This window comes from Mya arenaria, chromosome 4 (assembly GCF_026914265.1).
Source record: "Mya arenaria isolate MELC-2E11 chromosome 4, ASM2691426v1".
Taxonomy (NCBI): domain Eukaryota; kingdom Metazoa; phylum Mollusca; class Bivalvia; order Myida; family Myidae; genus Mya; species Mya arenaria.
In genome coordinates, this window is record NC_069125.1 from 46,808,872 (window position 1) to 46,833,081 (window position 24,210).

A 24,210-nucleotide genomic window follows, 5' to 3' on the forward strand; every position below is an offset into this window, starting at 1 on the left:
GCAGACAAAGTTGTAACTAATAACTGTTTTGTCCCTTTTCACTTCACGTCTTTGCATTAAAAACGAGCTCAGTAAATGATTAATAAATAAACATAGGAGAGCTGCCGTTCCAGTTTTCCAAGGTACATCCGTTAATTGTGTTTTGCAAGTTCTACGTAATTATACCAGGGATGCCGTTTTTTCATTTGTATCAAAATTGTGGTATAGAGCATTTGCAAGGTAGTTTGTGCTTCACGTAGTTCACTTAGATGACATGAAAGACTATGCATTATAGATAGTTTGTAATAAAACTCATTATTCCGCCGACGCTACCATTGAACGGTCAGAGCACCTTGCCACTAATGCAAAGCACGTGTCGCTCTCAAATTATGCACTGTATGATTCCACTTCAACATTTTTGCTTGATTTACTCGTTCAGCTGATGGTTTTACAAAAGCAAATATAGTATTCATGTTAAATTCGTTTACCGCAGCACTTATGTTGTATAGAATTAGTCATATGAAGCTTGGATAGTATATACTTTTATATAGATATGAGCATTATTTGTCATTTGAACGGTTTATGTCTGCAGACAAGGACGGGAAATGAGGCGTGGTGGAGGCAATAATCACTGACGCTTCCCATGAAGGTCCGCCGCATTAATCCCATTCCGCGAGTTCCAAGTATCAACATGGTGGCGCCCTCTTCCCTGGCACACTCTAAAATCGCCTCCCCGGGCTTTCCACACTGTTGTCTCACGTGGCCGTGTAACTGTAAGAAAAGAGTAGTATAAATACTCGTCATTGAAAGTTTTAAGAGAAATGAATGCTCAAATTGTTTACAATTTATTGTTCTACATTCATATATAGCAAAGCATTAAAATACCATATCATGTTACAACGGGCTAGTATATGTTCCTATATCAGTATTATAGTAAACCTTCTTTAAAAATACCTGCTTTTGTTGCATTTTAAACGAGTATTTGTCGACGAGTTCGCTTGTCCGTTCTTCGTTATCTTTTATCATTTCAGCAATGATGTTTGGATCAGTCAATAGAGAAGCTGAAACAAACAGAAGTAAAGATCTAAAGAATCGGTTTACAAGTTCAAAAACCCTGGCAATGTATTAAAGTTAGTATCGTACGTCAACAGCGAAATAGGCAAACATGCAAATCAATTAACGAAGGAAATGAGGTTATGAAGTTAGCTTGATCAAAAGAGGAAGGCTTCCTGAGTTCGATAAACATGCAAGTAACAGAACACAAGCTGTTAAAACATTCATTTGTTTGAATGCCTGTCTATTGTAATGGATTGGTCTTTTTAGTCTGGAAACCTAAAACTGTCTGGATTCTCGCGGATTGGATGGATACAATTGTCAGGCAATGTACCGTCATTTGCGTTGCTTTTAGCCTACACAAATATTCAGAATTTTCAGAGTGATAAGCTCTCGCTATATACGTTTTCTATTATCAGTTAATTGCAAATGATAAACACTTCCGATTATGCATAGATCTAATGTTCTGAAAATTGTTAATACAAGAAATGCTGGATGAAAGTATGCATAGTCTTGCTACTTAGCTTTTGATGATTGTGATTTACGTCGACAAGCTACTACTAATTTTGCATACAACGAAATAATTTATCTTTATTGTTATTTAAAGATAGTCTTATATGTGTAGCTTGATGCCCTTAAAGATATACAAATAAATGATAACGTATTAAACATATACAAGGTTCATAATTGCCACACGGCATCAAACAAGTAATGCGCCTTAACGTTAAGACTGACAGTTTAACAACAACATATCACACGTCATTATACATTGTTTCTGCAGAAAACACGTTCCTATCTTAGTCATAAAGAACATTATATATTGTTTAACATCTTAATTACCGAGAAAACCTTGCACGCTCCTCCTTTCTTTATCGTGAATATTTTAGGCAATGCTTTTTGTTACATAATGGTCTGATTAATGTTTAATTCTGACAAAAGGTACCAAGCCTTATGTTTTGCTAATCTAAAAAAAACTTAATGCGAAAGGAACGATAATATTTATGCGAAAAGCTACAGAAACAAGCTCAGTAGCAAAAAGTTTAAACATAAACCCGGCCCAACGGCACCGGGCAAATGCCAAAGACATATAACACAAAATCACAAACAAGAAACATCGAAGAACAGCACAGAACTCCACAAGCAACACAGTGCATACATACTATATATATAAAAAACTAGGTATGTTAATCAAGGATTGTTAGGTACCGCCCCGGAATGGTCAGTAAAATTAAATAGTGTTCACAATGGAAAAGAAGAAAATAGAAATCCGCTTTCAGGATAAAGAGAAGTTTTTTTTAAATTTGTAAACCCTATTCGTTAAATTATCCGTGATCTTCCGCTACGATAAAATTTCCAGAACAAAAGTATATAACACAATCAGACGAACAATATTGTACCGACTTAAATTTGCATAACCTTTATGTTTGTGGTTCAACCAATAATTATGATAACTATTGCTTTAACTATTGTGAAAATAAATCGACGAATATTTTGAAAACTACTGCAACGCTATTTTTTTTTATAAATAATGTTAGTTTTTTGTCCATTTAAGCCTAGGCATATTGTAACCCTGGTTAAGGTTACCTCTGCCCTGAGTTAAGGCTTACTTTAAGTATTTGCACCTCACGTTGCCCGCATGCAGTAAATGCGTTGCGAAGCAACAGGGAAACAAAACGAAACAGTAAGCTCATGTGAGCTACCGTTAGCATTGAACGAACACATAAACATGACAATAAACATGAACCAGTGGTGTTGAGCAATGACATGGACATGTTTCACGGGATCGTCGTTAAATGTCCCTCTAGAACACGATTAATTGGTTAGAAGTTGGGATGGGGGGAGTTGCTGGTTTGAATGCAACTACTAGTTTGACAGTTCAAAACGTTTGTCATGTTTTCAAACTAATCGCCTGAAACACTGGCTACGAAGCACATTCAGTCCAAAAGTTTGTTTCATTTGCAATCTTAATTATTAAAAACAAAATCACAACCAGATGTTGTTTGTATTTAAATGATGATGGTATTCTATCATAATGAAGTAATAGCAAATGAATAATTTATTCCACGACAATCCGCATGGTCATTCAAATTAATTTTCTGTGTCGGTATTAAAAAGCGTTACAGGCTATCATAACATTTTCATTCAAAATAATAAAACGTGAATTCCTTACCTGGCCCGACTGTCCATATGCACCAAAGAAAATAAATATACTCAGATAAATAGTATTTAAAGGTATGACAAATATACGTTTTTGTAGTAAAATATGAAAACGGCGGAAACAGCTTTATATTTAATCTAGCGTCATCACATTCAATTTACTACGTCGACTACGATCAAGATACGTTTGTAATATAGCAGTACTCACAAGCAGACAGTATGCTGCTATATTCAGGCACGTGCACAAGGACGATGTGATCACCATATTTTGTGTGTATAATTTTATGTTTCATAACCCCATAATGTGTCTATAATTTGAGACATTAACATGTTTGAAATGCAGGCATTAAAGCTAAACTCTCACAGATTGAACGTTTCGACATCTTCTTTAATTTTTTTCTTGGAAAAAGCCAATTTTTGCGACAATCCATGGAAACCAGTTATATAAGACGGCTGACAAAAACTTAGATCGCATAATTTTATATTTAAGTTCAAAAATGTATGTTTTATGCATTTCTCTGAAACTGTTAGTTACGGTTTAAGCCATAAAACATTAATTTTCGAACGGAAATATGAAAATCTACGATCTGCTTTTGTTTGCAGATATTCACTGAATGATTCCACTTTCCAAGACAAAAAATAAAAAAAAGTTGTAAAAATGGTATATCTGTTAGAGTGAAGCTTTAAAGGCGCACAAAATAGGTTGATGCAAAAACCTATTATTTGTTTTCATTTTAATGCATACTTATGTTTAACTGATTTGTTTCGAAGGGACTGTACACCAGATTGGCAAAAGGGTTTTAAAGATAACTTTAATCTACACGACTCTCATAAAATCATAGCACTGAAAGTTTAGTTATGTAAGGACGCCAATCAACCTTATATTTTGTTCGAGCAATTCATCTTCAAACACAAAAAAAGGCAAGTACACTTTAAAGAATTGTCATTATATACACGGTTTAAATAAAATCCAAGCAATTCATTGAGTCGCTCTGCCCAACTAGCTGCTAAAAACATTTTAACTTTACGAATTTTCTTTAAAACATCAATCGGGATAAGCAATACTATTAGTAATCAGCGATTTAAGAATACTTATGTACTTTGATACAATATTATAATGACCATTAACAAATTAAGAGAAAGTTTTCTTTCATTTATGATGTCTGAAACCCTGTTTTAGAAGTTTTTCCGTCACTAGTTTACTGCAACACCTTCCAGCCTTATATCAATATGTTAAGATCGGTATAACTAAGCAAATCAATTAGTAAATAACTTAATACTTTATCGAATTTGCAATCAAATTAAGAAAATCTATTCTGGAACATATACTGTTTCTAATTATACTGTAATAATAAAGGACAAATGATTCATATTTTGACCGTCAAATTATTGTGCTGTTGATTTTTTTAAATGCGTTCTTTGTATCGTGCTTTTGACTGTACTTCTTAATAGTTGTGTTTGTATATGTGTTATGTTATCCCAATGATCATGTGTTTATGTGGCCATACTTCTACTTTTACTTTTGCCAATTTTTGGACCACCACCGGGAACGCGTTCTTGAAAGTGCTCAGTGCGTCCAACCTTGCAGTCCATCAAGTCTCGCAAATTGTTGTCAACTTCTGATGTCCGTCCACACTGTACTTAGTCGTGCCGTATTGGGACATTTGGTCGTCAAACTTGTTTAGTATTATATTTTCTCAATCAATAGCCTACATAGTATATACGGGAAGGTAGCTGTGAGAACTCTATGCAGCAAACGAACATTTACGGGCCGCAGTTATGTAAAATTGGGCTGATTACGGCCTAAATGTAGAGTTAACTATATGTAAAAATGAGTACGTACCTTTAAAGCAAATGCAATGTCTTGTACAGTTGACATCATTGTGCGCACAGTGTAATTTTGAGCTGTGTTCTACCGATAAATTCAAACTGTGTGACTTGCAATGTACACTATGAGTGAGCTGAAACCTTTGTTTAATACGAGTGAGTGTGTGTGCCATTGACTTATTCAGCCATATTATAATGTTATTAGTTAGGTGATTTCATATTGGCCTAGTTATTTTGCAAATCCAGCTGACCGATGACAAATAAATGGGCCAATATTAAATCACCTAATTAATAAGTATTTTATTAATCAACTACTACCAGTTTGGTTAAAAACATTCTTATAACTTACCTTTAGTTCACATTGAAGCCGTATTTAACCCTTATTCATTCATGGTGTCTGCTTTTCTAGACTTGACTTTCCTGATTTTGACATGCATCCTTTAAATGACATTGCACATACTTATGAATATAGTACTGTACATTGTAAGGAAGGATGTGTTTTTGTCTTAATTTCGTAAATCGTTTGCCAAAACGTCAAATTTTTCACCTTCGTCGTCCAATGTGTCGGTGTACAAAATCATAATCGTCTTAAAATCCACCAACGGATTAAATACAACTGTAAAATCAAACCGTACAAAGTGTTTCAATCATTCAATAGGTTCAAGTATTCCAAACAGGTTTATACGAAGCACAAAATTTTCAAAACAGTCGGAAAGCGGAAAACAAAATGGCTGCCTTTAAAATCTATTTCTAGCATATTTCTCATATTAGGCGAGTTTCGACAGCCAATGAAAATGGCCCATTTCTCAAATCCTATATTAGGCGAGATTTGTAGCCAATCAAAACGGAGGAAACTCATATTAGCCGAGTTTTGTTGATATTGGCCGAGTTTAGTTGATTTTGAACGAGTTCTGGCATATATTGTCTTCAGTTGTCTGGTATTGATACCGCAATTGTCTCTGTATCTCGTCAAATACGTAAAAGTTGATTAATAATACAATAATATTATTGGCACCATCGTAACACTGACCGCGTGCTTTCAGATCTAGATCACATTCCTAGAATGATCTCGTCAGCAATGGCTTAGACATTGATAGACTTGAATGTAATATACCCAACACACTATTTCCGGAGTGTATGCCGACCGCCTTGTTAGTTTACATAGCGTATGCACAACAACAGCTTTGACGACCAGTCCTGACACCTTTCTGACATCATTGCATAAACTCCGGCTTTCCTACACATATCCAAAATCAGATTTAAAAGCTGCTTGGAACAGATGGTCATTTTTTCACTTTTATGATATCTGGTGAAGTATACTTGGCCGTTGCCATAGTGTTGTTCAAGTTATCACAGCATCACCGATGGCACTGAAGAATTCCCATAAAATTGCATCTTTCTTCAGTATGCCCCCTAATGGCAATGATATGTTTGCCTAATACAATCAAACAGCAATAATGTGCTTTCAGATGTGTCGACTGCGATTCACCATTATCTTGGTGTGCATATGAAATGCCACTTACCACACCAAAGAAACCACTGGCCACAATTGAACAAACTAAAATATGTCAGTGTCAGAGCAGCAATCTTAAGAACGCTATCTAAAGTTATACATTGACAATAATTTTTAGAAACACGTTATTTTATGCTTTAATGACATTAGGATCAAGTTAAGGGACATGTGTGCCATTGTTTTGAATATATTCAATATATTTTTTTACGTTCCTGGGAACGAATGCCCTTCACCAGTCAATAAGGATTCCATAAGCTTTCTTTTCGACCTGTCATCGAAGACTCCTATTTCCCCGGGGTCATGACAAACTAGGGCGATATCTTGTTCTCTAATTTTTCAAAACAAACGCGGGTTTTTCGCAAACACTTACTGGTTTCACTTCCTAGCAATAAAGATAAAGCGTTTAGTGCGTAAAGTTTACGTTATACTAAATTTAAATGAAATTTTTTGTTCTACGGTAAACAAAATATGCGATTTATTTTCACGTGAATAAAAAAAAACTTTTGAGTTTTAAAATGTGTTTGAGTAGCTACCTGTCTCATTGTATTTGTGAGCCATTTAAATTTTGTCATTTTTCAAGAGTTGAAGGCCCGGACCCACAAGGCCTTCATGTAGCTACGACATTGCAGTAGTGCTGCAATGAAAGGAATACTGTAAGGGGATACATACTATTTCATGTCGTTAGCACAACGTAGTTAATAAATTATAATAGATTGTGTTAGGCCTAATTTAAATGTTAATAGCACATCTTCAAATAAGAAACATGTTGACTCCAATGTATTTCAAGTGGAATTCGACAATCTTCAGAATAGTTATTCAACCATGCGTAGGATAAAAAATCTATATGAATATATTCTAACTATGCATATGTTCTTCTGTGTCAACAACCTATGTTAAGCAATAATGTGGATAGCAGGTACTCTCTTTACGCAAGCGACCTATATATAGGATAACTGTAAATCGCAGTTCATCAACCTCTATCAAAGTACACATAAGAGCTCCGATACTTCCTTATGAAAGCAAAGTACATCAAGGAATACTGTAGATCACTTAACACGTGCATTCTCTTTCAAGTAAAACAGTGGATTGTTAGGGCCCTCCGTACATGCGCAACCTAATAAGAAATTATGCGGATCCAAGTTCTGTATTTATACCATTTTGATGAGATTTGTTTTTACTGCAGTCGTTATATGTTTTTGACATAACGCAATATTTGAAACGACCATGCTTTATGAACATAAAGTCAAGTTAACCAAGTTAAGTGAAAGTTCAATATGTTGCTCTATACATGTATACATTTCCATAACCTAAGTACTGAGAAGCATGTCTAAAAATGTATTTGCGTTATATTTTATAATTGTCACATTGAAAGTGTTGCCCATTTTCTGCAGAGAATAAACAGGTTAAATTGTAATGTCATACATGTTATCTACCCTTAAACATGTTCAGCCTAAAGATACATGGATGACATAGATAGGTTCATTTCGAAAAGTAGTCAAACGCACACATATATTGGACAAGACATGCTCTAGTAAGAGAGAATACTAAAATAAGCCATACATGAGAACTCGTGTTTGTCCATAATTAAACTTGTAACCTTTAATTTTTCACAATTTAATCCTAATCAAAGTTGTTTTGCACTTTACGAACTATGCAAAAAGAGAAAAAGATTAATGTGGAATGGCCAACTTACAACACTTCATTATCATATAATGCTTATGGGCCAATTAATGATATCTGATGTACGGTTGTTAATTCCATGGAATAAAACGTTTTCCAATATAATTGTGTGTACATTGAAACATAAATACGTTAAATACATTTGCACCGTAAGAAAAAACTCGCATCATGTGAAATGCCTTTCATGTTCTTACTTTCAAAAGTTTTATTTTCACCGATTCCTGAGTATCCTAAAATAACTTACTCTTTGTCGAACAGGTATTTATTTATGATAACTGAAGCCTTTTATCTATGGTTTCGGTTTTTGCATAACATAGTGCAGCTGCCACTGAAAGTCTAGAAAAGCGAAGAAAGTGTGCATTAAATCCTTCTGTTCAAAGTCCAAGGGTTTTTTCAAAGAAAAAACTTCTTGTCTCGCTTGCAATAAACGGCTCAACATTGTCTATAAAGAAATATCTTTAATTCAATTACAATATCGACAATACTTAGCAAAACAGATCCCTTTTATTCAGTTAAATACGTTGTTTTGATCACTTCTTTTCCTTACAGTGCATTACCTAGCCATATGCAGTGGCACCATAACGTTCTAAAAATCGAGTCAAGTGTACTAAGTATGACAAATAGAATATAGGAATTTGAAGGCATTGCTTGTATTTTCATCGATTTTATTTGTTTTAATTTGAATGTGGGTTTGGTTTATGGTCACCTAGCTGGAAAAATGGGTTCCCTCCTGACACTCGGGGTTCCCTCACAACACAAGGCCACAATCTCTCCTTATATCGTTGACGTCAACAAAAGCGAATGATATAATGCTGTTTTTACTTATTTCACCGTCATTGTAAAATAAATATGTCTCCTTGAATAAGTCAACCAAGTACCCCAAAGGATTATCAAAAGCACACAGCGATTTCTGTATCCTGTTTGTATATGATATATATGGGAGCGTACTCTAAAATATCTGTCTTCCTCCATTTGCGTCTTTAGCAATAGTGCGTAGTAACGTCGACAATTGTCTAAATTTTCAACTGAAAACTATATTTATCCTCGTTACGACCACATAACGCATCAAATAAAGAGAAACCATAAACAAATACAACAACAAAACGTATTTAATTACAGCTTTACAAAAGTACTTTTGAATTGTGGGAAACAACAGAACTTATAACGTTCATTTTCTGATGGTTTCAGAGGTATTTCTGTACCGTTTCCTTTGATTTCCAAATTACAAAATGAGCGAATCAATACTGGCTGGATGATACTATAATGACTCTGTTCTGAGGTTTAGGTATTAAATGTTCATTGTTAAATGCTGATGTGTTTGGTTTTACTTTATTGCATTCCAAAAAGACAGAGTTGTAAATTTTGAGATGAAGGATAGAAGTTTACATCCTTGTGTTTTTTTTGCAGTTATACACATGTAACTTTATATAGTAACATTTAATTATAGAAATCCGTCCCCGCAAAAACGAGTATCGTTTCGATACATGAGATTATACGGTATGTGAGGGTGATTATCGCATAATTGCCCGACAAATGCGAGCACGTGCATTATGACGTCCATTTCACAATAATAAAAATGGCAGATAAATTCCTAGTAGACAAACATTTACAAAAAAAAGCTTTGAAGTGGTTTGCTTGAAACTAGTGGTTCAAGGAAAATTTAATCAGTTTCACCGTAAATGAAACCTTCCGTCTATTAGCAACGAATGTTACTTATTAATCATTTTAGAATAAACATAATTATTCAAAGCTAATGTTTTACTCAATTTGCACAGAAAGAATATTAATAACAAAGCTTAGGTCTAAGTCATATATGCCCCAGACACATCGATAAAATAAAATATAATGAGCACGAAAAACGATTCTTTTAACTTTTAAAAATAATGTCAAACAAATAACTTAATATGTTACAAATGGCGCGGAATGCCTATGCCTCCTGCATGGTTATAATAAAAATGTTTGATTCTGGTTCCTGTATTTCCTATTGTTTTACCGGTAGTTCATGTAATATATTCGTATATAAATACAGCCCAATTGCCAAGTGCTTGCAAACATAAACAATGTGTTGACACGCTTTGGTCACGTTAATATCTGCTTGCTCAAGAGTTCCGATTCACGCGAACACTACAAAAGGAAACACTTCATTCATAAAAACGACTCACAAAAATGCTACTTTTGGATGCATGGTTTACCATATTTATTCTTGTATCATTTGAACGTTAACCAACAATTATATACAATATCTGCTGGTTTATTGACCTTGAAAGATTGCCACATATGTCATTATCGTCCGTTTTCAGTAAAGATGAAAGAAAATATGTAAACTGTAGTTAGTTTGTGTGTGTTCTTTCTGTCATTTATTTCACCTTCTAGTATAAAGCGAGAAAAACTCATAAATGATACACAAATTGTTTGGGGTAATCAGACATCTTATTTTATATTCAAGTTAATCTGTCATATACCGGGCTTTTTGTGGTCGGATTTCTTAATACATGACATAAATTATGATGCATGATTTTTCCAGGATGTAGGTAATGAAACAAAAGTCTTTCCCATGCTCAACCGTGATTTAATGACATGGGATTGGCGAAACAAAACCCTAAACCTTTTAATCATAGAATTTATCAAGTTAATTACAACTTACAAGGAAGATATGTTCAGAAAGCTTAGTCTCTTTCTATATAATGCCTTTTTGAGATATTTTACATGCACGTATGCTGCTTAATATGATCTTTATGTTTATTTTTTGCATTTGTGTATAAGTTTTGTGAGTGATCTTAAGTAAGACATAATTATGCCACGTGTGTAATAATATCAACAATATGATGTATTCGTTTTTACCTATATAACTGTTGCTAATAATTGTGTTACCATAATACTTAGATAATTATTATTTGATGGTTTAATCAAACGCTTTAAACTAATTATTCAAAGATGGTTTAATAAAATTAATTGACGATCAGTGTGTGCGTTTTACTCCTTCCTAAAACAATGGTGCTCGTTAAAAATTAGTCATGCAGGTTAAAATAGATTTATAAATGATATTTAGAAAAATATATATAATTTGATAACTTATTCTTTCGATTGCATGGCAAACTAGACTTTTTAAGGTTAAAAATATTAATAATTTATTTTTTTTAAGATTTTGTTATATTTCACTTAGGCTGTCTTTGAATTTATTTTCGTAACGATGGCCAAATAAAAATACTCAATATTTGGTAAGTAATTTATTTATCAAAAATAAAATTATCTAGCGATAGTAACATTTTCAGTAGTATGTGTCTTTCCTGAATCAAAACAACTACGTTTTAAGAGGTAATTACCCGTTTGTTTAAATAAGTTAATAAATGAAAAATGATAAATATGCTTAAATACATGTTTTCGTTACGTCATTTTTACCAGCATGACATATCGGAATATTATTTGTTTCTGGTAATAATCATATTGAAAAAGATTTTTATTAATATTTGTATTGAATTAAAACAAATATAAATAAAATCAACTACAAGTATCACTTATACAGTCTAGTAAGCACACATGTCAAACTTATGCTTTATTGCTTGATATTACTTAAGTGTTATGCTTTATTTTTGGTGTGTATTCTATGTACTGACAGTTCATATTGTTTTTGTTTGGCTGTCACCTTTAAATATGAAATATGATATTTGTAAACATGGCATGGCCTTCTCGGTGTTATGAAAATTAAACTTTTAAACTCTGAATTAGAACTGTGTCTGAAATTGATATTGATCTGAAACCAAACATTTTGCTGCCACATGTAAAGCGATTGGAACAATTCTTTTATGATCATGATACATGTTGTATTTTCCATAGATGTCATTATTTGTCTGTAAGGCTAATGCGCTCCATTAGCAAAACGTTTGTCAATGGCAAGAAGTCATTACTGGGCAGTCGTTAGCCAGTAAACCGATACTCCGACAATAAGGTTGAAGGAAAACGGATAGAGCAACCACTATCAAGACAATGCTTAGATCGTGTTATTTCACTTATTAAAGGGAAAAGGCAAAGTTTAAAGGAAGTATGGCAGCGACGCGAACAGTTGTTATTGGAATTGACGATAGTGATCACTCGGAATACGCATTTGACTGTAAGTTCTACGTAGTATAATAACACATTTACTGTTTGATAGCATATTTCATTTCCATTCTTCTATTAGATAAACGAATCATACGCCACTAAAGACGTTTATATTGCAAAAAAACAACAACAACTAAATATTGTAAATACTATGCCAGACAACACTTAATTAATGAGTGACGTTCATCTTTTGTGTCCTTCTTGTAGTTTATGTAGACAATATACATCGCCATGGGGACCGCACAGTACTTGTCCACGTGCCAGAATATACCAACATCATATCCACGTGTAAGTCATGGCTAATCGTACTGCGAAGAATATGCAATGAAAACTAAAAAGAGGAACATATAATTCAAAACCATTGAAACACTTGAATAAGATTAGTTTCAGTTTGGGCGTTAAAAACTTTTTCCAAGGATGGTAGAAGTATTGTTCCAAAGAAACAATCTGATTTTTTTTTAAATTATTAGTAAAAATATAAACAATATTGCATTATAAGTATATATCATTTTTTGTTGTGGGGAAAGGTAATGATGGACCTTACGTTAATGTGCTGTTTTATTACTGGAAATGCTTTTATTATCGAGAACAGCGGCTTAAATATACTATTTACCTTTATATTCGAACATAATAATTGGTCTGATAATAATATTTCTTTCATTCATTTTACTTATAGCACCAACAAAACAAGACACTGAAATTGAAACATTTTATTTCATCATGAAGACGAGAAGTGTGGTCGTTTACGAAATGTTCATACACATTTACTTATCAAATGTCATTCAGAGCAATCTTTGCGTAAATTGTAAATATCTTATAACCGATTTGTATCTACATTGATTAATTAATAACAAATGAATGTTCTGAGTACAACAATTCTATATCTAAACAAATCAGATTATAATGCCCGCTTCTATAAATTAAAGCTTTTATCAATCACCTCTTGAAACAAATCAAGATCATCTAGTTAGATCCTGTTGTGGATACTAGTCATGTTCGGTCATTCCGATAACACAAACAACTCAATCTCAAAAACCTGCAAAATGAAGACCTAACGCATTTTCGATACCAAAAGTGCTCTTTTCATGTTCTGATGCACGTAAACTTGTTTCTTGCTAATAAACAATATATTTTTATAATCTTTTTTGAAAACATGCTGCTCTTATGAACAGTTGGACCAGGTGAGTTTATAAGGTTAATTATTCATTCCCTTGCACGATATCTTTTTTAAATTAAGTTAAATACATTACACAAATTAACCATACTTGTTTGCTTCTGGCTATGTTAAAGTGACACATTCATAAGATCTCAAGACTACTAACATACTTATTCAAGTTTTGAGATGTAAGGAATTCACGACTTGTTCGAATATTATCACCATCTCCGTTGACTCTGGCTTTCTCCATGGGCCAACCTGTCTCTCAACTTATTTTGCGTGATGTTTCTCAAGTGGGAGGTTTATGTGTCTCGATTCATATAATTGGAAATTTGTGTCACAATAAAAAGCATTTCGTGACTAAGTTAGCACAAAACTTGACTTGATTATTCAGATTTTGCATGGTGTTTAAATAGATAAATAAACCGCTTTTTAGAATTAGAATTTTTATTTAAAGACGTGCCTTAGTCGCAATTGACGCAAATGTATATACTTTGTAAGCCGCCTGATATGCTGTGCAAAGTCTGCAAGCGAACACAAAGCTTTAAATTTTATATAGAAAGACAATTTGGTTGAGATATTTCATAGACAAATATCGCAAAAGTCTTACACCACTTTGATAATCCCCTTTAGAAATTAAAGTCATGTATTTCAGCATCACTGTTGACGGACCCTAACATTATATCGGAAATGCTGCGTGACACAGAGGAACAAATATGCGAACTGGTGGATAAATATGCGCTCAAAATGAAGGAAAAACATGTAAGTAAAGTATGCATATATTGGTTGCAGTAAAGGTAGGCAAGAGACAAGCTTTACTGTTAACGTTTTCTTGCGGGATAAGTCTTGAAGACTAATAACAGATGCATAAATATTTTTGTTGCAATTAGAAACATATGTGCAATAAACGGATGCCACTAACAATTGCAGTTGTAAACATAGTGTTGTGTTTTAAATTATTTAAAGGCATGAACTACTCCAACAAAAAAATCTATAAAATGGATTATTCACCCAACCACCTGAAAGTGATATTTTAACCTGGTGGAACGTTATATTGATATTCAGGTTATTTTTTATCTAATCGCAGTTGAACGGTCATATCAAGCAGCTAAGTGGAAAACCAGGAGAAGCGATCATAGAGGGGGCCATTGAAGAAAACGCAACATTGTTGATGATTGGCACGCGGGGGCGGGGTAAGGTGCGCCGAACATTCCTTGGAAGCGTGAGCGACTACTGCCTTCACCACGCCCCGTGCCCCGTCCTTATCTGCAGGCATAGAACTGCAAATATTAAAAAAGACAAATGATAGAACAAGTAATGATCGATTAGATTTTATTGTTTTCATTTATTTGATTTCACAAAAGACAGAACGATCACATACAAATGTATAATCAAACGTTTTACCAAGAATGACCTTTTTGGATTTTATTAGAACTAATAATTCGTTCATGGGTATCATTGGCGGTGTTTAAATTTCTTTTTATATCGTTCAATCTGTTTTACGGTGAAAATAAATGATTTGATATATATAAAGTAATTCAAACTTTTGATTGGAACATTGCTAGATAAATCAAAGGGTCAAAGCTTTAGAATTGTATGTATTGATGCTGAAAAAATTAGCATTATTGATGTAACGAAATTGAATTAAAGTTCATTACGTGCACTCAACTACTCTCAAAGCCTCTATGCAATTTTGGAGAATATATCAATATGTTGCGATATTTTAATTTAAGGCCCGTATAAGGTAGATACTTGGGTGGAGCAAAGCGCTTTGTTAACTGTACTGGGAAGTTGCCGATTTCCGGTCTCTTTTTGATGTGGTAACAGAACAGTATGGCGATTGAATCCAGTCAAAACAGATATATTGTAAAATAGTATAACATATCTATTTAGGCTATAAAAAATCAGAGACCCGTCGCATTAAGAATCCTAGCGATCACGTGTATTGGAAATGTTTTTCAGTCATGCAGTATTACTGTTACAGACATCGCTTCGTTTCGAATTCTTAATGAAATGTTTCATTCTGGACTCAAACCTTGTTTCGCGAGTGTCTTCGTATCGTTGAATCCATTGTGCAAAGCAGCCTTGCTAATAAGCTTTAATCAGATAACTAGGAACAATGGGAAGGAACCTGAGAAAATCCATACTCCATTTAATTAATACTAATTTAATTTGGATGGCTAATTCAATTTGGATGCATAGATAAACGACTTATCCTAAATTGCCCTGAAATTTATCACTATCGTTCAATATAGTAGAGTAAATAATGGTTATTGGTTTTTTATTTTTGAAAATCCAGGGAGACTAACAACACCGCAGAACGAACGCCACCTCTCGTATGTTTTTTTTCTAATTCAGTCAAAGGACGGGTATAACTCGACAATTATTTAAACCAGAGTCATGAGCTCGCAACACGTATACATGCGTAATGGCTCACATGAGAACCAAGAGTATCTTAACACAACGAGTTGCCAAATACATCATCGCCGTTGTTTATTTGGATTAACATTAAAGTTAAGCTGGGCTCACAATGGTAAACCTCTATGAGAAGAAAAAAAATATGTTATGTTCGCCGTTATTATTTATACAAGCAATCAGTCAATTTTCTCTTAGACACTGTCGCGTGTCAAAAGCAGCTATTCAAGTCAACGTCTAAATACCGTTCAATCAAGATGTTATTTCCTAATTTACTGCAGGCAAAATGAGAAAAACAATCTCAATTACAAAGAGTTGTTAATACATGTCCGCCGTCTAATTTGCTGATGACAAAGGCTACATATTCCTAACAAAAAGGATTCTGGAAGGTATGATGAATGTTACCAAAATGAGATTAGAACTAAGTATTGTTTCAAATCGAAAGGCCCGTGGCCGATTGATAATACTAGGCTCTTCCAAATAAGGAATCTGCTTAGAACCTGTGAATAATTTCCTGTAATAACATTTCATATCGTTCATAGTAAATTTAAGCCACCAGCCCAGAATTCATTCAAATTACGTTTTTACAAATAAGAGAAAACATATACATGTATATGACGGAATATAAATTATTAAATTAAAATTCAAACATATGTTAATAATATTCGTAATTTGTATATTAACAATTACTTAATTTAGGTTTCTGTTTAAATTTTACAATCAATCAGCACATGTAATAATTGCACTAAATTGTAGTTCCTTAGAAGAACCTTCATATTTTCAGAGTAGCCGTACATAACTCAATCATGTTAAATTAAATCATGTCAATTGCATTCTCAAATCAAACTTTGAAAGCGAAAATGTATCACTAGTAAAATTGATTACTTATTTGTATGGGAAAACTGTAACCTAACGTGTCTTAGTCAGGCACTCCATAGAAGAGCCACGGATCAAATGATCCTCGATTAGGCTGGACTCTGTAGCTGAAACATAGTGGAAAGTACCGGAGTTATTGCACACTTTTTAACTGTCATCCCGTTTCTTTAATAAGCGTGTGCAAATCACTTTTTCTAAGGTTATGGTAGATCTTTTGACAAGTGACGCTGCGGATCTAGTGGAGTTTTATTATGTTCGGCTTTCGGAGACGAATTCATGCATATAATCTTTGCTGATGATTGATTTACATCATGAGCAATTCTTACATATAAATATTTTAGTTAAAAAACTTTTTAATATTTTTGACCCAAGTATGAGAAGCCGCATAATCATTGTTTAGAAGTTTAAATGCATTCTTTCGTTGTGCTGACATTACAAGTAAATCCACTTTGCGACAAGTAACATAGACTTGGAAAGGCATAGAGTCAAAATCATGCTGCTTAGTTTAAAAATGACAAATCTAAGAGCATGATATAACAAAACTGCTTTCAATGGTTGTTTTGGAAGACATTCGGTTGTCATAGTCAAACAATGTATGCACGGATAAGACACATTTTCAAGGTGAAATGTGATGTCAATGATAAGTGTAATAAATCTCCGAAACAATTTTAAACTCCCATAGATACATTTTCATCGCTGCAAAGTTATCGGAACTTGGCCAAACGTAGACTCTGATTGTCTGAGGAAAAGCGTTTCAGAAGATGACCACATATGGGTTAACCTATGAGCCTATTGGAAAGCAGCATAGCATAACATGGAATGGATTTTAATTATGTTTTAATCATACCTTTTATGCACACTGTCATAATATTTATGCGAAAAGCTACAGAAACGAGCAATGCCGCAGTAGCGCAACGTTTCGAAAACAATATATGTCAGCATTATTGAGTTTTACAAAAGCAGTTAAACATTTCTGTACGCAATGTTTCAATCCGTCAAGTTTTAAGATACAATCAAATCCACAAGGCAAATACAAGAAGCCTAAATTATAACCATCCTCCAGATCAACAGCACATTGATAAATGCCAATAAACACTTACCGAGACACTCATCGCCGCAAGGAAACATATAATCAGCGCTGTTCGTAAAACAATATGGCGCTTTGTTAGAAGCATGCGCATGATTGAATAAAGTATTTTTAAAAAGTCCGTAGCCCATACATTTTTGACAAATATTAAATCAGTTAGAAAATAAAAAATATATTCATTTTAACTCTTTCTTTAAATTCATAACGGGTCGTCTTATGGACAAGTATCAATCATCTAAAAAAATTATCTTACATCATAGCAGCAAATACATTGGCCCTTTTAACTCCTTTTTAAATACTTATGTGAATTAAACATAAACCTTGTTTAATGGCACAGAGTTAACACCAAAAACATAAAATACAAAAAAAAAATCACAAACAAGAAACATTGAACAACAGCACAGAACTCCACAAACAGTACATTGCATATTTACTATATTAAAAATAGGTATGCTCATCAAGGATTGTTAGGTACCGCCTTTAAACGGTCTGTAAAATATAAATTTACTTGGAGTTTAAACCAGTTTGTGTGCACAACCAGCCTCTTGAATTCATCATAAACGGGTCTTATGGTCAAGGATTAATCATTTAAAATTGTCATCTTACATCATCATACATATATAATAGGGATCATCATCAAGAAATCTGCATCAAGTGCTCATGTTAACTAAGGCAAGATCTGACGACCACAGCTTGTTATGTATATCCTGAATAATCTGGATTTCAAAATTGCCATTACTAACATACTAACATAGCCGATAAGAAGTTTTATACAACCGAAACTTAAATGTTTAATTCCGTTATTGATTATGGAAGAATAAGGCACCAACGCTTAACACTTTTCTTTTAAAATACACGGATTCGCTGACAAAGTCGTCTCTCTTTCTGTCAATTATCCGGTTATATAATTAGAACAACTTATATAACATTATTTCGTTACTTAGACAATCGTTTTGAAATTTAAAAAAAAATCATGTAGACTGGGTAAGATCATATCGAATTGTAAATTATTAAATGTTTAACACCAATATATTATATATATGTACTTGTGAACAAAATTCGTGAAATGGCATACATTTTTTATATTTAATTCATTCTAAATACAGCGGCGTGAACATTCATTAAAATGCTATTTACAAAACATACCGAGGGCTGATTGCGTCTGTTCCATCTGCATGTTTGAAACATGTTCAGGAAATAAAACACACACACTGTTTATTGATATTCTTTAAGCAAATATTAGTAAACAATTTAAATATTATTTGATATATAAAGTAAGAAAAAATTATGGAAATTCATTTTGCTTTAAAATATTTCTTTGTTAACACGGATCAAATGGAACAGTTTCGTGGCCAAATTTGACCAAAAAAAAATGAACATTATTTGACAGCCAAACTTTACCAATTGATTTCTTTTTACAAGTTGATGAAATGTTTGTTTATTTCAACATCATAAACAGTTAAGGGCATGTTCATATTTTCAGATTTAAGATACTTGGCAATAAGAACTTTTTCGCAGTAGACATTTCGACAATTTTACAAACAATCTGACTGCACCATACGGTTATTTAATATTCAGTATTCATTATATAATTCAAGTTTGAGAAGAGTAAGAGTGGTATGGGTATCCGCCTCTCAATCAGAGGTTGCAGGTTCGATCTCAGGTAATTTCTTATGGCCTCTCAAATGGACATCTGATAACAGGTTTCTACATATTACCTTCTCGTTCAACCTAGAAAACAGACAAGAGCATGAGTCTATAGCTTTTCAGCTTCGTTCACAATCAAGCAAAAATAATGTATTATGAAACTAACTTAGAATAATGGAATAAAGTTTACAATACTTATGTGAAAAACTACAGAAACAAGCTCAGTAGCAAAATTTTAAACATTAACCCAGTTTAATGGCACTGGGTAAACACAAACGACATAGAACACAAAACTTACAACAAAACCTGATAAGAAGATTTGTAAACCATTATCAATAAGTTAATTATAGAATGAACTTTGCAACACTTCAATTCAATTTTCAGTCGGTAGAATTGTCATAGTTTTGTTTTTGGCTAAAGTCATGAAATCCAATTTGTTCGAATTCGAAAGAATGAAAACCTTGGATTCATTTTATATAAGGAATGGAGGCTCCTTAATTAAAAGTTTATTCTTCGGTTTAATAGTGTTTAGTGGAAATTTCCTAAAGCAATTTATCAGCTATAAAATTACCTTACAAGTTTATCGATAGTGGACTTGTAGAATTTGTTTCAGCAGAATGATAGTATTAAAAAGGCACTCCTAAATAAAATGTACCACAAAAACAGTTCTGTTTTGATTTACCGACAAAGTTAAATAAATACCGTAAACATTGATTCTCATGAAGGACACCATGTTTAATTCGAAAGACAAGTACAGAACACATGCTATTTCCGCCTTATGAGACGATAGTTAATCACTGTAAATATTTCAGGACCCACCAGTAGTGCTGCCACGATAAGCCAAGACAATATCGCGGTATATCGCGATGCAAGAGCAGCGTATCGGGATACCTACCGCGATATTTTTGTGTATTAATAATATTCTTTCGAATTGGAACATTTTTATTCAAAACAGCAAACTGCTTAAACAATTCATAGATATGATGATATCATATGTTGACTAGAACATATCTAACTAAAAACAAATGAACCAAACACAACAATAAAACCATCACGGAGTTCAAAACTTTTATATCATTTCAGTCTTTAACTTTTGACTAGAAATGTGTAAACAATTAACATAAGACCACACATAGTAATTAGACTGTCTCAAGTCCTTCGTTACTTAGTCACATTTCTGACAGTTTTTCTTACAAAAGAATAACATGTCTACAAGATCTGAAGCTAGGCAAGATCTCTGGGCGGTAACTGTATCTCCCGCTGTGCGGAACACGCCTTCGGATGGTACTGACGTCGCTGGGATGCAAAGCCGAGCTTTAACTAGATTGGCAAGTAAAGAATAGTAGAAGCAATGCTCCTTCCACCAAACAAGAGGATCCATTTTAATTTTTATTGGTTGGACCATTTTGTACTTGGCAATCTCCTCATCCACCCTCTCATAAATAGATTTGCTGCCCTTCTCTGCCTTGACAACGTCATCGAAGATCGCTGCAAGATCAACCTTCTTCTCGGTTGAATCCGTATCTGTATCTACCTCTGCAATCATATGGAAACACTTCGTTTTGATATTGATAATGCCATTTTGTATATGTTATATATGGTTGTGATTGTTTGTTCGTCGTGTTATAAGTCTGGCTACGCCCCTTTTGAAGGGGAATATGATAAACGTTTGACTTCTGGGCTTGTCTCTGTACTTTTCTTTGTATTATTAAATACAATGTATGTTATAAATTTATGACCCTAAATGTATGCATGTTGCCTGTTGAAAAGTATATTTTGTTAATAAACTTCATAACTACTCAAAATTTATGTATATATAGAACTTGGATTTGATACAATAATGAATTTCAAAGTGCTTATTTAAAATGTATACAGCCTACCGGTATATTATTTTAAAAATACCTAGATCAGGGATATCTGATGCTCAGTTGGCTGGTCCTTATCCGGTAGGGGAGGAAGATGGGGCAACTGGGGTGTCTCCTGTTGTAGTACTGGGGTAGTTTCTTGCTCACCTTCCACTTTTACCCTGACATCTACACCGCCAGAGCTCAACAGGACGGACAATCTATGATAAGTCTCACCGAGTGTCTCTGGTGCCAATGTGGTTTTGAACCTGGGGTCCAATACTGTACACTCCTCTAGGAAATGCCACAGCTCCTCACTGGTGTACCTGTGCAATATTGAAAATTTGAAATGTATGAATATAATTTCTAAATAATAATAATCATAATCATTTGTTTTAAAATGATTCAAAGCAGAAAACCTGTGATAAATTGTGGTCTGTGATATTTATAATTTATTTCATAAATCATTTATAAATGATTTTAAGTTTTGACACCATATTACCTGTTGCATTGTTTCATGTATGTAAGTTTTGTTTTCACTTGATTGTTAAATATTTCTTTGTTTATATTGAATTATATTTTATAAATTCATTGGAATTCATACCTTTTTTCTGTATCCCCAAATACTGCTTCCTTAATAGACCGAAGTGTTTGGCCGTCATCCTCATTATAAGCCATTACCTTCTGTACTTGTTGTATTAAAGGAATGATGACAGAGACTATTGGCATCTTTTCATAAGAAATGACATCAGTCATTGTTTTCAATGGGGTGAGACATTTCATAATCACTTGAGCTGATTTAGTGTCAGTTTCACTCAAGACATTGATCTCGGACCGTTTGGCAGGATTAACTTCGTTGGATGTAAGTGTGGCGTAGATAGCGGGTTGTAACTCTAAATAGCGCTCTAGCATATCTGCTGCCGAGTTCCAACGAGTAGGCACATCGCAGATATGCTTTACATTTTTACCCCAAGAAGCTTCTGTTTTGTTTTGAGTAATGCTGTAGCTGAAGTGCTACGGTGAAAAAACCCTACTATCTTCCGCACAAGACCTTATATTCCGGACACGGCATTGATTTTCAGCGCTCTTTGTGCAGCTAAAGTCAGCGTATGTGCGAAGCAGCCTATGTGCGGTTTACTTGACAGTTCTCTTCCCGCCACAAAAGGTGGGTGTGCGATAGCTTCTCTTATTACCTCGGCAATATTCACACCTGTGTGACTTTCGGGCATCATCCGAGTTTGGAGAACAAAGTTCTGTAGCCTCAATTCCTGCGTGATATGAATAAATGTTATAGTCGCATTTGACTCATTAGCCCGACCTCTCCAACCATCTGTAGTAAGCGCTACAGTCTGGGCACTTGACAAACTTGATTTCACTTTTGATGCAGTTTCGTCGTATATGTTTGGAATAAGTGTTGTAGAAAAGTATGTTCTCCCTGCAATTGAGAAACGGGGATCCAGGGATTTTATCATGTTCTTAAACTCAGGACCTTCAACAACTGACACTGGTCGTAGGTCATCAATGATGTATCTCCCAATTGTGCCCAAGAGGTTAATAAACGGCGTTGGGGTGCCCTCTATCTATATTGGTACATCTGGTTGGTAATGACCCAAGGGACATAACGAATCAGATATGCCTTCTGGAAAAAGGACCTTACCGCGCCGTTTCTATTCATTTTCAGATATATTTCTTTTAGACAGAAATACGGCACTGCATATGTTTGTCAATTAATGACAATGTGTTCATCAATGGGGTGAAAACCGCTTAGGATATATATTTGTCTAACGAAAATATAAACCGAACACTGGAATGATAACAATGATTGCATAGTGATTTCTCCTGTCGTTATGTGAACGGTTAAAGGAAAATATTTCATGACCAAATATTCTTTCCGCGTATATAAAAATACACATTTAGATGACAAATCGAGGTTTCGATGAAATGATAGCATAATAGCAAACGACGTTTTTTATGCTCATTATTACATCAACGTTACACAAGACAAAGTAAATAACTCTTTCATCGATATGAAATAGTACGGTAGAGTGTACCAGAAGCATACTAAACTATACACTTGCTAACTGTATTGGGCCTGCAAAATATAAATGTATTTCATTACTTTGGTCTAAGAATGTTAGAGGGTGGTAGCAGGAATTGCGTCCCCCTGTAGGAAAATATGAAGAAAACAATTTTCAAATCTTTCAAACGCCAACGTCCAATGAAATTACCGTAAACTTTGACCAGTTGAACGATTTTATCCTAAAAAAGGTGTCACTGTAGTTAAAAAAGGGTGTCGGAATAACTACGGTTAAGGGCTAGCCAATATGTGAGTTTTTTAACCATGCCGTAAAATTTGGTTCAATCAATGCAATGTGAAGTCCGCTGAGTTGAGGTTTCGCAGATTAAACCAGTATTTTACTTTAACAATAGTTTGATAAAAACGGAATGCGAGTCGTCCGAGCCATTGCTAGATGCAAAGCTGTAGGACATAAATGACAAAGCTTTTGGACATAATTTGTACAACTATGAGTCTTTTATATCAAGGAGTCAGGCGCTCAGACGCAAAGTCAGGTTACCGAAAGATATTTAATGGGTTTTTTCTGTTTAAACATTATATAATATGAATGTTATAATTAAAAGCATCTGACAATATTAGTATTTTGATTTGATAATACATTCTAATAGAGCCATATTGTGGAGACCTATGCGACTCTGGTATTAACAGTTTGTTGTAACCGTTCTGTTGTTGTACAATAATGAAATACTGAAGTGCTTTTGGAACATATAAAACCTCCTATTTAAAATATTTTTCAATCAATGGTAACTTCTCGACATGTACATGGTGTTCTAACTGTAAAATCATCATTTACAAATAGTG

At 33.9% G+C, this 24,210-nt stretch overlaps 3 protein-coding genes across 3 annotated transcripts; 1 reads left to right on the forward strand and 2 right to left on the reverse strand.

Moving 5' to 3' along the window:
* Window positions 1–546: 546 nt before the first annotated feature.
* Window positions 547–3,482, reverse strand: LOC128230868 (universal stress protein Sll1388-like). Its single transcript, XM_052943299.1, has 3 exons — window positions 3,398–3,482; window positions 934–1,040; window positions 547–750 (listed from the first exon to the last, which is right to left on the reverse strand). The coding sequence occupies exons 1-3, from the start codon at window positions 3,480–3,482 to the stop codon at window positions 547–549; spliced, it is 396 nt and encodes a 131-aa protein (XP_052799259.1).
* An 8,768-nt stretch (window positions 3,483–12,250) lies between these two features.
* LOC128230358 (universal stress protein in QAH/OAS sulfhydrylase 3'region-like) lies at window positions 12,251–14,839 on the forward strand. The gene is made up of 4 exons (XM_052942558.1): window positions 12,251–12,317; window positions 12,515–12,595; window positions 14,119–14,225; window positions 14,551–14,839. The coding sequence occupies exons 1-4, from the start codon at window positions 12,251–12,253 to the stop codon at window positions 14,767–14,769; spliced, it is 474 nt and encodes a 157-aa protein (XP_052798518.1). The 3' UTR covers window positions 14,770–14,839.
* A 5,814-nt stretch (window positions 14,840–20,653) lies between these two features.
* Window positions 20,654–22,804, reverse strand: LOC128230869 (zinc finger BED domain-containing protein 4-like). Its single transcript, XM_052943301.1, has 4 exons — window positions 22,471–22,804; window positions 21,937–22,312; window positions 21,501–21,658; window positions 20,654–21,024 (listed from the first exon to the last, which is right to left on the reverse strand). Exons 1-4 carry the CDS (start codon window positions 22,802–22,804, stop codon window positions 20,654–20,656), a joined length of 1,239 nt encoding a protein of 412 aa, XP_052799261.1.
* Window positions 22,805–24,210: the final 1,406 nt, after the last annotated feature.

Bases quoted from the DNA above. Each gene is read 5' to 3' on its own strand.
- LOC128230868 (XM_052943299.1), bottom strand. From the start codon at position 3,482: ATGAAACATAAAATTATACACACAAAATATGGTGATCACATCGTCCTT. The intron at 1,041-3,397 runs GTGAGTACTGCT...TGTTTGTTTCAG, and splicing joins TAGCAGCATACTGTCTGCTT to CTTCTCTATTGACTGATCCA. The intron at 751-933 runs GTATTTTTAAAG...CTTTTCTTACAG, and splicing joins TTAAAATGCAACAAAAGCAG to TTACACGGCCACGTGAGACA.
- LOC128230358 (XM_052942558.1), top strand. From the start codon at position 12,251: ATGGCAGCGACGCGAACAGTTGTTATTGGAATTGACGATAGTGATCAC. The intron at 12,596-14,118 runs GTAAGTCATGGC...CATGTATTTCAG, and splicing joins TACCAACATCATATCCACGT to CATCACTGTTGACGGACCCT. The intron at 14,226-14,550 runs GTAAGTAAAGTA...ATCTAATCGCAG, and splicing joins TCAAAATGAAGGAAAAACAT to TTGAACGGTCATATCAAGCA.
- LOC128230869 (XM_052943301.1), bottom strand. From the start codon at position 22,804: ATGATAAAATCCCTGGATCCCCGTTTCTCAATTGCAGGGAGAACATAC. The intron at 22,313-22,470 runs GTAAACCGCACA...AAAACAAAACAG, and splicing joins GGCGGGAAGAGAACTGTCAA to AAGCTTCTTGGGGTAAAAAT. The intron at 21,025-21,500 runs GTGAGCAAGAAA...ATATGATTGCAG, and splicing joins TGTCAGGGTAAAAGTGGAAG to AGGTAGATACAGATACGGAT.